Here is a 12280-nt window from a genome sequence, read left to right as displayed (position 1 = left end):
CTCGCCTGCACGTTACCGACCTCTTGCCATGCGTTAGCGGGCCAAGTGTCGTGAACCCCACCAGTGGACGACAACAATTGTCTCCACAAGACCGCTCGCTTCGCCTCCGCTGTCCGATCCAGGCTCTGTTCTTCGGCATCTACGAGAAGCTACCTGGCCCACCCGGCGAGGGCTTCCCCTCCAGGATGTCCGTGGTGCGAAGGAAATTCGGGGACGACTACCAGGCGGTGGTGGGCACCTCCACCCGCCGGAAGCGGCAGCGCTTTGTGGATAAGAACGGACGCTGCAATGTCCAGCACGGCAATCTGGGCAGCGAGAACAGCCGCTACATCTCCGACCTCTTCACCACCCTGGTGGACCTCAAGTGGCGCTGGAACCTCCTTATCTTCTTGTTGACCTACACCGTGGCTTGGTTGGTCATGGCCTCCATGTGGTGGGGGATCGCTTATCTGCGTGGCGACCTGGACATGCACCGTGGCCCGGATCCGGGACACGGCCCTTGTGTTGCCAACGTCTACAACTTCCCGTCGGCGTTCCTCTTCTTCATCGAGACAGAAGCCACCATCGGGTACGGGCACCGCTACATCACAGAGCGATGCCCAGAGGGCATTGTCCTGTTTCTCTTCCAGTCGCTGCTGGGATCCGTGGTGGATGCCTTCCTGATCGGATGCATGTTCATCAAGATGTCCCAACCCAAGAAACGCGCCGAGACCCTCATGTTTAGCCGGGCTGCTGTCATCTCGCAGCGGGACGGAAAGCTCTGCCTCATGTTCCGGGTGGGCAACTTGCGGAACAGCCATATGGTCTCGGCCCAGATCCGCTGCAAACTTATCAAGGTGAGTGAGAAGGTCCCCATAGGGGAAAGGTGCTCTCCTGTTCACAGTGATGGGCATGGATGCTGTACCTGTTTGCTGGGAGTTGGAAGTGGCTAACTTGGATTCTTGTCCTGTCTCTGCCTTGAGCCCCAGTCTGAGGCCCGACGGTCTCAATTCCCCTATCTATAAAATGGGAAATTCAAGATCTGAATCATGCATGGGGTTATAGAGAGGACAAGAGTCATAAGAATTACAAAGCATTCTGCAAATTAAGGCTGCTGTATAACTGATGCTTATAGCAGGCACCATGCAGAGAGAGAGAGAGTAGAGATTCCAAAGTAAATCAGCATGTGCACATGAATCTGCTTTGTACAATAGATCTTCAGTCCATCAAGGTCACTGTTGCCTAACTCTGACTGGCTGCGGCTCTCCTGAGTCTCAGGCGGAGGTTTTTCATCTGGTGCTTTTAACTGGAGATACTGGGGATTGAACCTGGGACCTTCTGCATACCAAGCAGATGCTCTACCACTGCGCCACGGCTCAGTCAAAGTGGGAGCTTGTGGCTGAGTTGTTCACTGCATCTGAATTGTACTATACATGCGTGTAGATTTCCAGCCTTTGCTTTGAACATTAGATATTTTAAAAATTAAGTAAACCATCCCTTTCACGTTCACTTGGCAGCCACTACCATGAGATTTCATTGAGAGTTATTTCCAGGGGAACACATACAGGCTCACGGTGTGAACCACTGCTGCCTCATCGGGTGGTCTTAAGTAGCAGCTGGCTAAATACTTCCTCCCTAAAATGTCTGCAAGCACTCATGAATTAGAATTTGAGGATTTCTGTTTTAAAACAATTTATTATAATGTAATGTATTGTAATTTTCATATAATCATTGGTTATTAAAGATTAATACCCATACATTACATTTTCTCCACCCCTCCCCCCTTTTCGTGACCCCCGCAGTGCAAGTTTTACCCCCTTTACAAACCGTTCCCTATTGCTATTTTATTTGATTTGTTAGAAGGTAATAAACTAGAATTTGAGGATTTCTCACCCATCTGCTCAGACTCATTTATGCTTATGCAAAAGCACATGCGCATGGCCTAATCTGATGAAGAATGTGCGGCTTTAGGCTTAAGCAGAGACCTTCCCATCACCACTGAATATCCTCAGCCAACACCTCAGAGCCACGTCAGAGACAGAGCAGCGGATGTCTCAGCTTGAGCATAGATTCCCCCAACAGAGTTTTTAAAAGGGGTGTTCCAGTTTGTAATATTTTTGTTTAAAGATCCAGAGGAGTTAGCCGTGCTAGTCTGTTGCTGCAGAATAGTAAAGAGTCCAGTAGCACCTTTAAGACTAACAAATGTTATTGTAGCATAAGTTTTTGAGAAACACAGCTCTCTGTGCATCTGAAGAGACCTGTGTTTCTCGAAAGCTTATGCTACAATAACATTTGTTAGTCTTAAAGGTGCTACTGGACTCTTTACTATTCTGTTTAAAGAATGAGAGGTTCTTTTTGAGACCAAATTTAAAGGCCAGAATTTTCTTTAAAAAAATTAATTTATACCTCGCTTTTCTCTCTGATGGGAACCCAAAAGAGTGCACATCATTCTCCTCTATTCCACGTTATCATCGCAACGGCCCTATGAGCTGGGTTAGTCAGAGAAGAGTGACTGGCCCAAGGTCACTAGGGGAGCTTCCACGTCACGAGTGGGGATTCGAATCTGGGTCCTCCAGATACTAATTTATTATATGTGCTGCCAAAACAAGCACTGCTCCTCCAGATTACTAGTACAACCCTCTTAACCACTACACCATGCTGGCATTTCCATTTAATAGGGCTGTGATTTAGATTGATGCTGGGGCTCAAGAAAAAAAAAAGGGGTTAACTCTTTGCATTTTCTCCTATTACAACTCTTCCCAGGCTGTTATTAGCCCGGGGGAGGGGAGTGAGAAAAGGCCGGATCTTGTTTCTTTTCCACTGCTGGCAACAGAGTGGGGAAGAGCTCTAGTGAATCTATGCAGGAGTTGAAGGGTTAAACCCCTTCTGTTCTCCCCAAGTGCTGAGGCTGAGATCTGAATTGGGGTCCCATGTAACTGTTTAAGGGGGAAAACACACACCAGCAAGATCCAGTTGTAGATCTTCAACCCAATATCTAGTTTGGCTTCAACCCTTCTAATTTCTCTCTTGTAGTTGTTATGACTGCGGGCACAGCCAGATTTGACAAATAGGGCAGGGCTAGCTTCAGGAAGACATTCGAAGGATTAGCTTCAGGGAGCCAGATGAACTTCACGGTAACAGCTCCAACGCAAGTTAGATTATAACCATTCACAGTTCGTAGCGGGCACTGAAGAATTCCAGCAGGATAGTTGCATTTCTCCGTCGCAGCAAAAAATAGACTGCCGTATGGTGGCCCCTTCAAGACTAACAAAACTTCATTCCAGAAGAACACTAGAGCCTCACTTTGTCTTGATGCAAAGAATGACTCATTGCAGATGCAATAAAAAACACATTACTCTTGAAGGAGCCCCGAGAATCCTGTTTGGTTGGTTCGAAGACGCCGAAGGTTTCTTGAGAAACGTTGCAGACATCTCTGTTGGTTCTGACAAAAGGAGTGATTTCTCCAGTCATTTCTTAGAAGCCCCACCTGGAAATACAGCGCGCGCGCACACACACACACACACACACACATAAAGCAAGCAAGTTTCAGAGCTGGCCCTATGCTGTCTGACACCCTAGGCAAGGCTAACTTCTGGCACACACACCTCACACTGATAACATCACTGAGGCACATGGGAGTGCCCAATTTGGTGCCCCCTGAAGGCTGGCGCCCTAAGCAATCTCCTAGTTTGCTCTGGCCAGTTTGGCTACAGAGGCACCCATACTGCTTGCATCCTGCGCCACAGTGTACTTTGAATCGATACTATTGATTTTTGCTTCCAGTTGTTGGGGCGGATGGTCAGGTGGGCCTTTCTCCTCCTCCTCAGCCCATGGTTTAGACTCTCAGAGCTGACATCGCTGGCCATCTGTTTGGTTGGGAAAAATGTCACCCGCAGCTGTGCACAGCAGTTCCCTCTGGATACAATCTCTGCAAAGTAGCAAGGACAAACAATAGTCCAGTGAACAGCCAGTCAGGAAAAATAAAAACACAAGAGCTCGCTAGTCATTTCCAAAGACATCGGAAGCAGTTTCTTCCAGCTGATCCTGGCCATAGTTGGTGGCGGAAAGTACACAACACATGCTTTAAAGCAGGGGTGTCAAACATGTGACCCAGGGGCCGAATTAGGCCCTCGGAGGGTTCCAATCAGGCCCCTGAGCAACTGGCTGTCATCTGCTTCCTTCTCCCTCTCTCTTGTTTCCTTCTGCATAACAGCTTGCTTTGCAAGGCTTGCCCAATAGCACAGGGGCTACAGAGCAAAGTCTCTATTTTCTCCGTTGGTTGAGGCTCCTCCCTTGGGGAGGAACAGGGGAAGCAGAGCTTGCTTTGTCAGGCTCTCTCAATCGCACAGCAGAGCTACTGAGTCAAGCCTCTCTTCCTTCTATTGGCTGAGGCTCCTCCCCCTTCTGGCCCCCTGGGGAAGGAAGGAAAGAGCCAGAGCTTCCTTTGCCCAGTTCCCTAGATCACATGAGATAAAGAAAGCACCTTTAAGACCATTGCTAATATTTAAAGCATGTTTTAAGTTTTTAATTTTTTTCTTTACTTTATAAAGTTTATATCTCTGCTACCTAATCTTAACTAGGTACACACATAGCCCAGCCTGACATGGCTCGGCCTGACAAGTTCTCATTTATGTCAGATCCGGTCCTCATAACAAATGAATTCGACACCCCTGCTTTAAAGCGTCCTGATCTGTCTCATTCTTTCTTACGGCCCGGGTCATGAAAAATAGATTTTCCCCAGGACTAGGCAAAGTACGTCCCGGCTGAAGTTAAACTGGGAAAGAAGGATATGAAGAAAGAATATAGGCTGAGATTCTAGGAACGATTTACTGGTTGTAAGCCCTGTTGGATTTACTTCCAAGTAGACCAGATTATGAGCCCCATGTCGCAGAGTGGTAAAGCTGCAGTACTGCAGTCCTAAACTCTGCTAATGACCTGAGTTTGATCCCAGCAGAAGCTGGGTTCAGGTAGCCAGCTCGAGGTTGACATAGCCTTTCATCCTTCCAAGGTCGGTAAAATGAGTACCCAGCTTGCTGGGGGGGAAGTGTAGATGACTGGGGAAGGCAATGGCAAACCACCCCATAAAAAGTCTGCCGTGAAAACGTTGTGAAAGCAACGTCACCCCAGAGTCGGAAACAACTGGTGCTTGCACAGGGGACTACCTTTACACCAGATCATGCTTGCTCTCACTGAGAAGCAGGAAGCTTGAAAAGCAAGATCCATATGGTTATCCAGTTTTTCTCTGCTTTGGGTGAACCATAGCTCTTTCATAAAATTCATCGATGCTGACAGATGCTGCAGCGGCCACTGGTTTTCAATTGCCCTCCTTGCAAATTTCCCCAAGAGGGTACCCAGCTGTTCCCTGGCCCTGGGGGCTTTGGAGCTAATCCATCAGAAGACTTCTCCTGTTCTTAAGCTCCATCTCCTTTGGAACTTTTTGAGCACCCCACAGGAGATTGGGGTCCATTTTCGAAGCCATTTCTATATCATGATGTGTTGCAGAGAGAAGAGGAGACATATTGCTGATTGCTGCTCTATCAGGACTGTGACGGTTTGTTGCCTTCTTAAAATAATCCAAAAGGCTTCTTTCCACATTCACAAGAGCTTTACAAAAGCAAGAATCTTTCTTTCCGGAAAATCAACCAGTGCTAATTGGAATGAACTCATCAGTAAAAATACTAGCTGGTTAATATAGCCCACAATCTTTTCCAATACCTCAGATTCTAAGGAATTTTGCTCCTTGGGGATTCTGGAATCTTTCCAGCATCCTGCCTGTCATATTTTTGCTGCAACCAATAAATACGGAACGAAGCCCAGAACCTTCGCCTTTACATAAATGAATATAACAGTGCCTCTGAAATATCTATGATGATGATCTATCATGACTCTACTAACCAGGACATTCTGGGTCGGGGACATCTCCCCCATTCTTTCACAGCTTTCCCATTTTAAATTTTTAAAATCTGGACTCTCAAATCTTCTTTCACCCTAAGAAATAACATTGCAGTAGGATTCTCTGTGTAGAAAAGACAGTTCGAATCTTTCAGATGTGAAAAAAAGGCATTTTAATGGATGTGCAAAGTTCTCTTTTCTATCATTTTATAGATCAGGCAGTTTTAGTATATCTGTATATTACACATCATTTTATACATCTTGGAGCTCTTTCTGTTTTTCTTAAGGATTTGTCCTTTGCAAGCTATTATGGGCCTTCTGAGATCCTCAACAAATAAAGTCAGTGCGGTTAAAGTATGTGGTTAGAGCAGGGGTGTCGAACTCATTTGTTACAAGGGCTGGACATGACGTGTCACTTTGTCAGGACGGGCCATGCATGCCATAAAATGTAATGCCAGAGATATAACCTGTATAAAGAACAGCTTGGAAGCTCCACGTTGGCATGTCCTCACTGCAAAACTCCATGGGCTGGAAGGGGGTATAGAAGAAAATCCACATGGGCAGACTGAATTGCCAACAAATGCAGCTCTGGGTAGGCAGATGTTCCCACACTGTTTGACTGTTGCCAGCGAAGTTGTTCCACCGTGCTGAAACCAGAACTGGAGTGGCTCCACCCACTCCCTCCCCAAGAAGTCTTCTGTTCCCTCCCTTGCTCCTGTTGATCACAGGCCGCATAAGAGCCCTGGATGGGCCAGTTCTGGCCCCTGGACCTTATGTTTGACACCCCTAGTTAGACGACAGGGCTTGGGAAAGATGGCAGCCCAAGCACATTTGCACACCATGCGGATAAGAGAATGCACATTTTTGCAGGTCCAGCCAATGTCGCTGCCATTTTCTTCACCTCAGTTTCACCCGGGACTGCTGTCTCTCCCTCCACTGCTCCTCCACCTGCCCCCCCCCACATACTGTCAGAGATATTTTTTTTAAAATGGTAAAAAAATGGATAGCCCAGGCTAGCCTAATCTCGCCAAATATCGGAAGTTAAGCTGGTTAATATCTGGGTGGGAGGCCAGAGCTGCTATGCAGAGGTAAATGGCAAAACCACTTCTGAATATCCTTGCCTTGAAAACCCCATGAGGAGTCGCCATAAGTTGGCTGGGACATGATGGGGTTGGGGAACCGCTGTAACTTTGTATTACTCAGGCCTCAGATTCAGCAAGGAGCTCACAGAAGCACAGCTCCTGAACCTTTCTGATGGTTCCCCCTTTTCCTCCCCATTTACCTACCTTGTCCATTGAATAGTAGGTGCAGCTGCATAACAATCCCTGGATGAGGAGAGTGGGCGGGCAGCCAGCCACCAGGGGCTTTGCCATCCCCCCAACAGCCCTCATTAACCCTTGGAGAAGCCCCACACCACCTTCTCTCCATTTCTCATGTGATTTTGGGCGGCGGGTGGCTTTCTGGCCTTTTGACTGGGGGGAGGGTGGTCAATGTGCCCTCTAAGCTGCAGAATCTTGTGAGCAAAAATTCTCCTTTGTGAGCTACTGCATAAATTAGTGTGCTCTGGGGTCATCCTTCTTGAGCTAAGACAAAAAACTCTGAGATGGAGGCTAAAAATCTGTGAGCTAACTCACACTAACTCAAACTGAGAGCCAGTTTGGTGTAGTGGTTAAGTGTGCGGACTCTTATCTGGGAGAACTGGGTTTGATTCCCTCCACTTGCACCTGCTGGAATGGCCTTGGGTCAGCCATAGCTATTGCAGGACTTGTCCTGGAAAGGGCAGCTGCTGTGAGAGCCCTCTCAGTCGCACCCACCTCACAGGGGGAGTAGTGGGGGGAGAACACATGGGAGATTGTAAGCCGCTCTGAGTCTCTGATTCAGGGAGAAGGGCGGGGTATAACTCTGCAATTCTTCTTCTTGTTCTTAGAGGGAACACTGGGGTTGGCCCAGGAGAGCCCCAGGCGAGCAAGGCCTGCTTGGGCTGGCTGAATCTCTAGCCAGCCTAAGCAGGCCTCACTCGCCTGGGGCTCTCCTTTCTTGCACTGGGTTGCTTTTGGCTGGGGAGGGGCAGCATATGCTAATGAGTTATGGTAATGAGCTCTGCCACCTATTTTTCTACAAAACCACCCCTGGTATTACTACAGCAATCATTGGCCCCTAACAGCTCTCCAATGGTGCAGGGGGGCAGTTCAGCAGAGCAAAAGACCATGGGGCTGCTCCATTGCAGAGGCATTTGCTGCGGCTGTGAGACCTCTGCGGAGAACCACAGTTTCCACGCAGAAGCAGCCCTCGGTTTGAATCACCAGCTGCTTCAGTGAAGCTCGCTAGGGTGACTTTGAGCCAGTTAAACACCCTCTCTCTCTCTCTCTCTCTCAGCCTAGTTGAGCTCACAGGTCGGCTGTAAGTAAAAATGTCAAATAATCCCCATTGTGTACACCACCCCTGAGCTTTTTGGAGGAAGGCCAGGGTATAAACCGGAAGAACTGCATATTTTTCCCTGAGCCGCCTATACGCTGGCAGTCTCCATTCACGCTCACTCATCTCAACATCCTTTATAGGAGCGATTTTTCCTGTTTATTAAACTCGGCGACAGACCCATCAGGAATGAAGCCTCTCATGTACTGTACATCTGTTAAAAGCGAGTAGGCTGGATGCACAGAAGATTGAAATTCACCCCCAAGTTTTGGGGAAAGGCTATATGATGAACCCGCCGTTGCTCTTCTAATGCTTCTGTTCAGACCATTCAAAGTACTCGCAGGAGTACTTGTTCATCGCAGTGTCCCTTCTCAAGAAAACCGCCAAGGAAATGATTGGACTTGACAACCCGGTCTCTTTCTTTCGAGCTGCCTCCAGCATGAGCAATTCTCTGCAGCATCTATCCAGCTATACCGAATCCAAAGCTGGTTTTATTAACATATCAATTCCCTGCTTTTGCCCCCAGAGGGGATGTAGAGCAACCTATGACATCATCCTCCAAGCAAGCCCGATCTCAGATATTGGAAGCTAAGCAGGGCCAACCCTGGCAAGTACTTGGATGCGAGACCTCTGAGGAATACCAGGACTGGGAGGCCGAGGCAGGCCAACATCAAGGCATATCTTTGAAAACACCCTAGCCCCACTAGGGGTCACCAGAAAACACCATGACTTCCAGGCACACAAGCACGCGCACGCACACACACAAACTAAAAAAAAAATCCTCCATTTTTATCCTCACAACAGCCCTGTGAGGTAGGTTAGGCTGAGAGAGAGAAAGAGGGAGAGAGAAAGGGAGGAACTGGCCTACGTCATCCCCGAGTGAGCCTCCATAGCAAAGTGAGGGATCCCAGGTCTCTCAAGCTCAAGCCCAACACTGTAATGGCTACACCACGCAGATCTGCTTCTGCTGATTCAGAGGTGCATTCTTTCTGGGAGGGGGTTCACATTTGGGGGGGTGGAATGGGTGGCCAGCCATCCCTGGTTCCTTTTGGCAAGAACTCTCCCCCTGCTGTAGCCCCAGCCACAGAGTAGGAAGCGCCGCAAGCTGTCGCCTGCCTCTCTCTGCCGTGTCTTCGCAAGTTCCTGTATCCGCAGAACAAGCCGTTCTCCGACATGGGCCCGGATCCAACCCGAGTGCTTTGACTATCAAAGGCAAACCCCGGCTGGACTGCTGAGCTCTGACTTTTGTCAGATCACACTGGTGGAAAGGCACGTGGGGGTCACACTGCTTGCCTTCCCCGGGGCACCTCTGAGGGCCTTCCTCGAAGGTCATAAAACAGGCAGTGCGCCTTGGCTTGCGGTGACAGAACTGCTGCAGTTGGCTGCAGCCTGGATTTGGCAACCTCTTCTGGGTTTTTGTTTATGTCAGGTTTCTAGCTTCTGTATTAGGAAAGAAAACTTGACAATCTGTGCCCTGTCTTCTGTGTCATTTTGGGAATCACGAGGGCCCAGCGTAGAGTGTAGCTCAGCTGCCTTCAGGGCTGCTGTGAAGGGGAAGAACACCCAGAATTCTGGGGTCATCTTAGAGCTCCATGAATCCAGGCAGGTCACTTATGTTTGTTTTGGGTATGAAGGTGTCTGGTAGCCTGAGGTGGCACTCTGCAGCCCCTTTCACCTCTCAGTTCTGCTAGAGCTTGGACCAAATTTGCACCCATGTCACCTAAAATGACATACAGCTCTTCTAGAGAGCACACTTGGCATAATGGTTAAGAGCGTGGAGTGTAACCTGGAAGAACCAAGTTTGATTCCCTATTCCTTCACATGCAGCCAGCTGGGTGAACTTGGGCCAGTCAGAGTTCTCTTAGTGCTGTTCTCTCAAGAGCAGTTCTCTCAGAGCTCTCTCAGCCCCACCTACCTCACAGGGTGTCTGTTGCAGAGAGGGAAAGGAGATTGTAAGCTGCTCTGAATGAAGGGCAGGGTATAAATCCAATTCTTCTTCTCTGACTGCAGATAAGATTCTGGTAGCTATGTTGATCTGAAGTAGCAGAACAAAGTTTGAGCCCAGTGGCAACTTTTAAGACTCACAAAGATTTATTCCAGGTATACGCTTTTGTGGGCATGCACACTTCCTTCAGATGCTGGGAGATAACTGATGGTAGTGGAAGTGCCATCATCACAGAAGAAAACCGTAGATTTATACCCCGTCCTTCTCTCTGAATCAGTCTCAGAGTGGCTCACAATTTCCTTTATCTTCTTTCCCCACAACAGACACCCTGTGAGGTGGATGGGGCTGAGAGGCTCAGAAGCTGCCCTTTCCAGGACAACCTCTGCCAGAGCTATGGCTGACCCAAGGCCATTCCAGCAGGTGCAAGTGGAGGAGTGGGGAATCAAACCCAGTTCTCCCAGATGAGAGTTCGCGCACTTCACCACTACACCGAACTGGCTCTCATAAGCAGCCAACTTATGACCATCCCATAGGCTTTTCAAGGCCAAAGGCATTCAGAGATGGTTTGCCATTGCCTGCCTCTGCATAGCAACCCTGGAATTCCTTGGAAGTCTCCCCTCCAAGAACTAACCAAGGCTGACCCTGCTAAGACTTCCAAGATCTGACAAGACCTGGCAAGCACCGACCATCCAAGTCAGGGTGCAGATAAAACAGAAATTTAATTTTAAATCCAATTTCTGAATCCACCACTGATGGTACAAGGATAATTTACAATCACTGAGTTGACCTTCCTTTGCTTTCCCACACAGAGATGATTTCGGCCCCATGCGAGGTACATGGGGAATACTAATAAAAGAAGGGGCAGACTGCTATGTGCAGACTGCTATGCCCCCCTCTACAAGTAACCAGCATGCCTGTGTCAGGGCTTTTTTCGGTACCCTCCTGACATAGCCAATCTCCTGGAGCTTACAGTAGGCCCTGTACTAAGAGCCCTGTAAGCTCTTGGAAAGAGCCCCATGGCGCAGAGTGTTAAAGCCGCAGTACTGCAGTCCTAAGCTCTGCTCATGACCTGAGTTCGATTCCCAGCGGAAGCTGGGTTTTCAGGTAGCCAACTTGAAGTTGACTCAGCCTTCCATCCTTCCGAGGTTGGTAAAATGAGTACCCAGCTTGCTGGGGGGGGAAGTGTAAATGACTGGGGAAGGCAAGAAAGGAAAGGTCCTGAGTGAGCACCAGTCATTTCCGACTCTGGGGTGATGTTGCTTTCACAACGTTTTCCCGGCAGACTTTTTACGGGGTGGTTTGCCATTGCCTTCCCCAGTCATTTACACTTTCCCCCCAGCAAGCTGAGTACTCATTTTACCGACCTCAGAAGGATGGAAGGCTGAGTCAACCTTGAGCCGGCTACCTGAAAACCCAGATTTCGCTGGGGATCACCCTGTAAAAAGTCTGCCGTGAAAATGTTGTGAGAGCAATGTCACCCCAGAGTCGGAAATGACTGGTGCTTGCACAGGGGACCTTTCCTTTCTTTTCCAAGCTCTTGGAGAATTGGCTACATCAGGGGTGTGTGGCCTAATATGCAAAGGAGTTCCTGCTACAAAAAAAGGCCTGTGCCTGTTTGAGAGGCAGTACGATACACTAGTTGGAATGGTGGGCCTGAGTTTGAATCCTCACTCAGTGGTGAAGTTCACTGGGGACCCAGAGCAGTTACACTCTCTCACACACCCTAGCCTGCCTCACAGGACTGTCATGAGGCTGAAATATGAGGGCGAGGAAAACTATCTTGCCCTGAGCCAGGATTTTAAACAGAGCAATCTGGGGTTAGCAAGGAAGCTATACTGAATTATGTCAGGGGAAAAGGATAACCCCTGGCATCATCCCCTCAGTCGGACCCAAATGTACTTCATTGACAACCTTTATTCTCACACTTAGAATCACAGCATGAACAGCACCCCCCATAACACATTTCTCTGCTGTAAAGTGTGTTTATTTATTCTGTGGTAATCTGCCATGCACTGAGATACACACAGGAAAAGTTCTCTTGGCAAAAAC

The 12280-nt window shown here is 48.5% G+C and overlaps 1 protein-coding gene across 1 annotated transcript in view; it reads left to right on the top strand.

Moving 5' to 3' along the window:
- Window positions 1–136: 136 nt before the first annotated feature.
- LOC132584010 (G protein-activated inward rectifier potassium channel 1-like) overlaps window positions 137–12280 on the top strand; it is a 42214-nt gene continuing 30070 nt past the window's right edge. The window contains exon 1 of the mRNA XM_060255778.1: window positions 137–836. Coding sequence (XP_060111761.1) covers window positions 186–836 — 651 coding nt within the window. The 5' untranslated portion in view covers window positions 137–185. The remainder of the gene's footprint in view (window positions 837–12280) is intronic.

Source organism: Heteronotia binoei, chromosome 15 (genome assembly GCF_032191835.1).
Source record: "Heteronotia binoei isolate CCM8104 ecotype False Entrance Well chromosome 15, APGP_CSIRO_Hbin_v1, whole genome shotgun sequence".
NCBI classification, from domain to species: domain Eukaryota; kingdom Metazoa; phylum Chordata; class Lepidosauria; order Squamata; family Gekkonidae; genus Heteronotia; species Heteronotia binoei.
The sequence above is the reverse complement of the archived record's forward strand: the minus strand, read 5'-3'. Positions and strand labels throughout refer to the sequence as shown.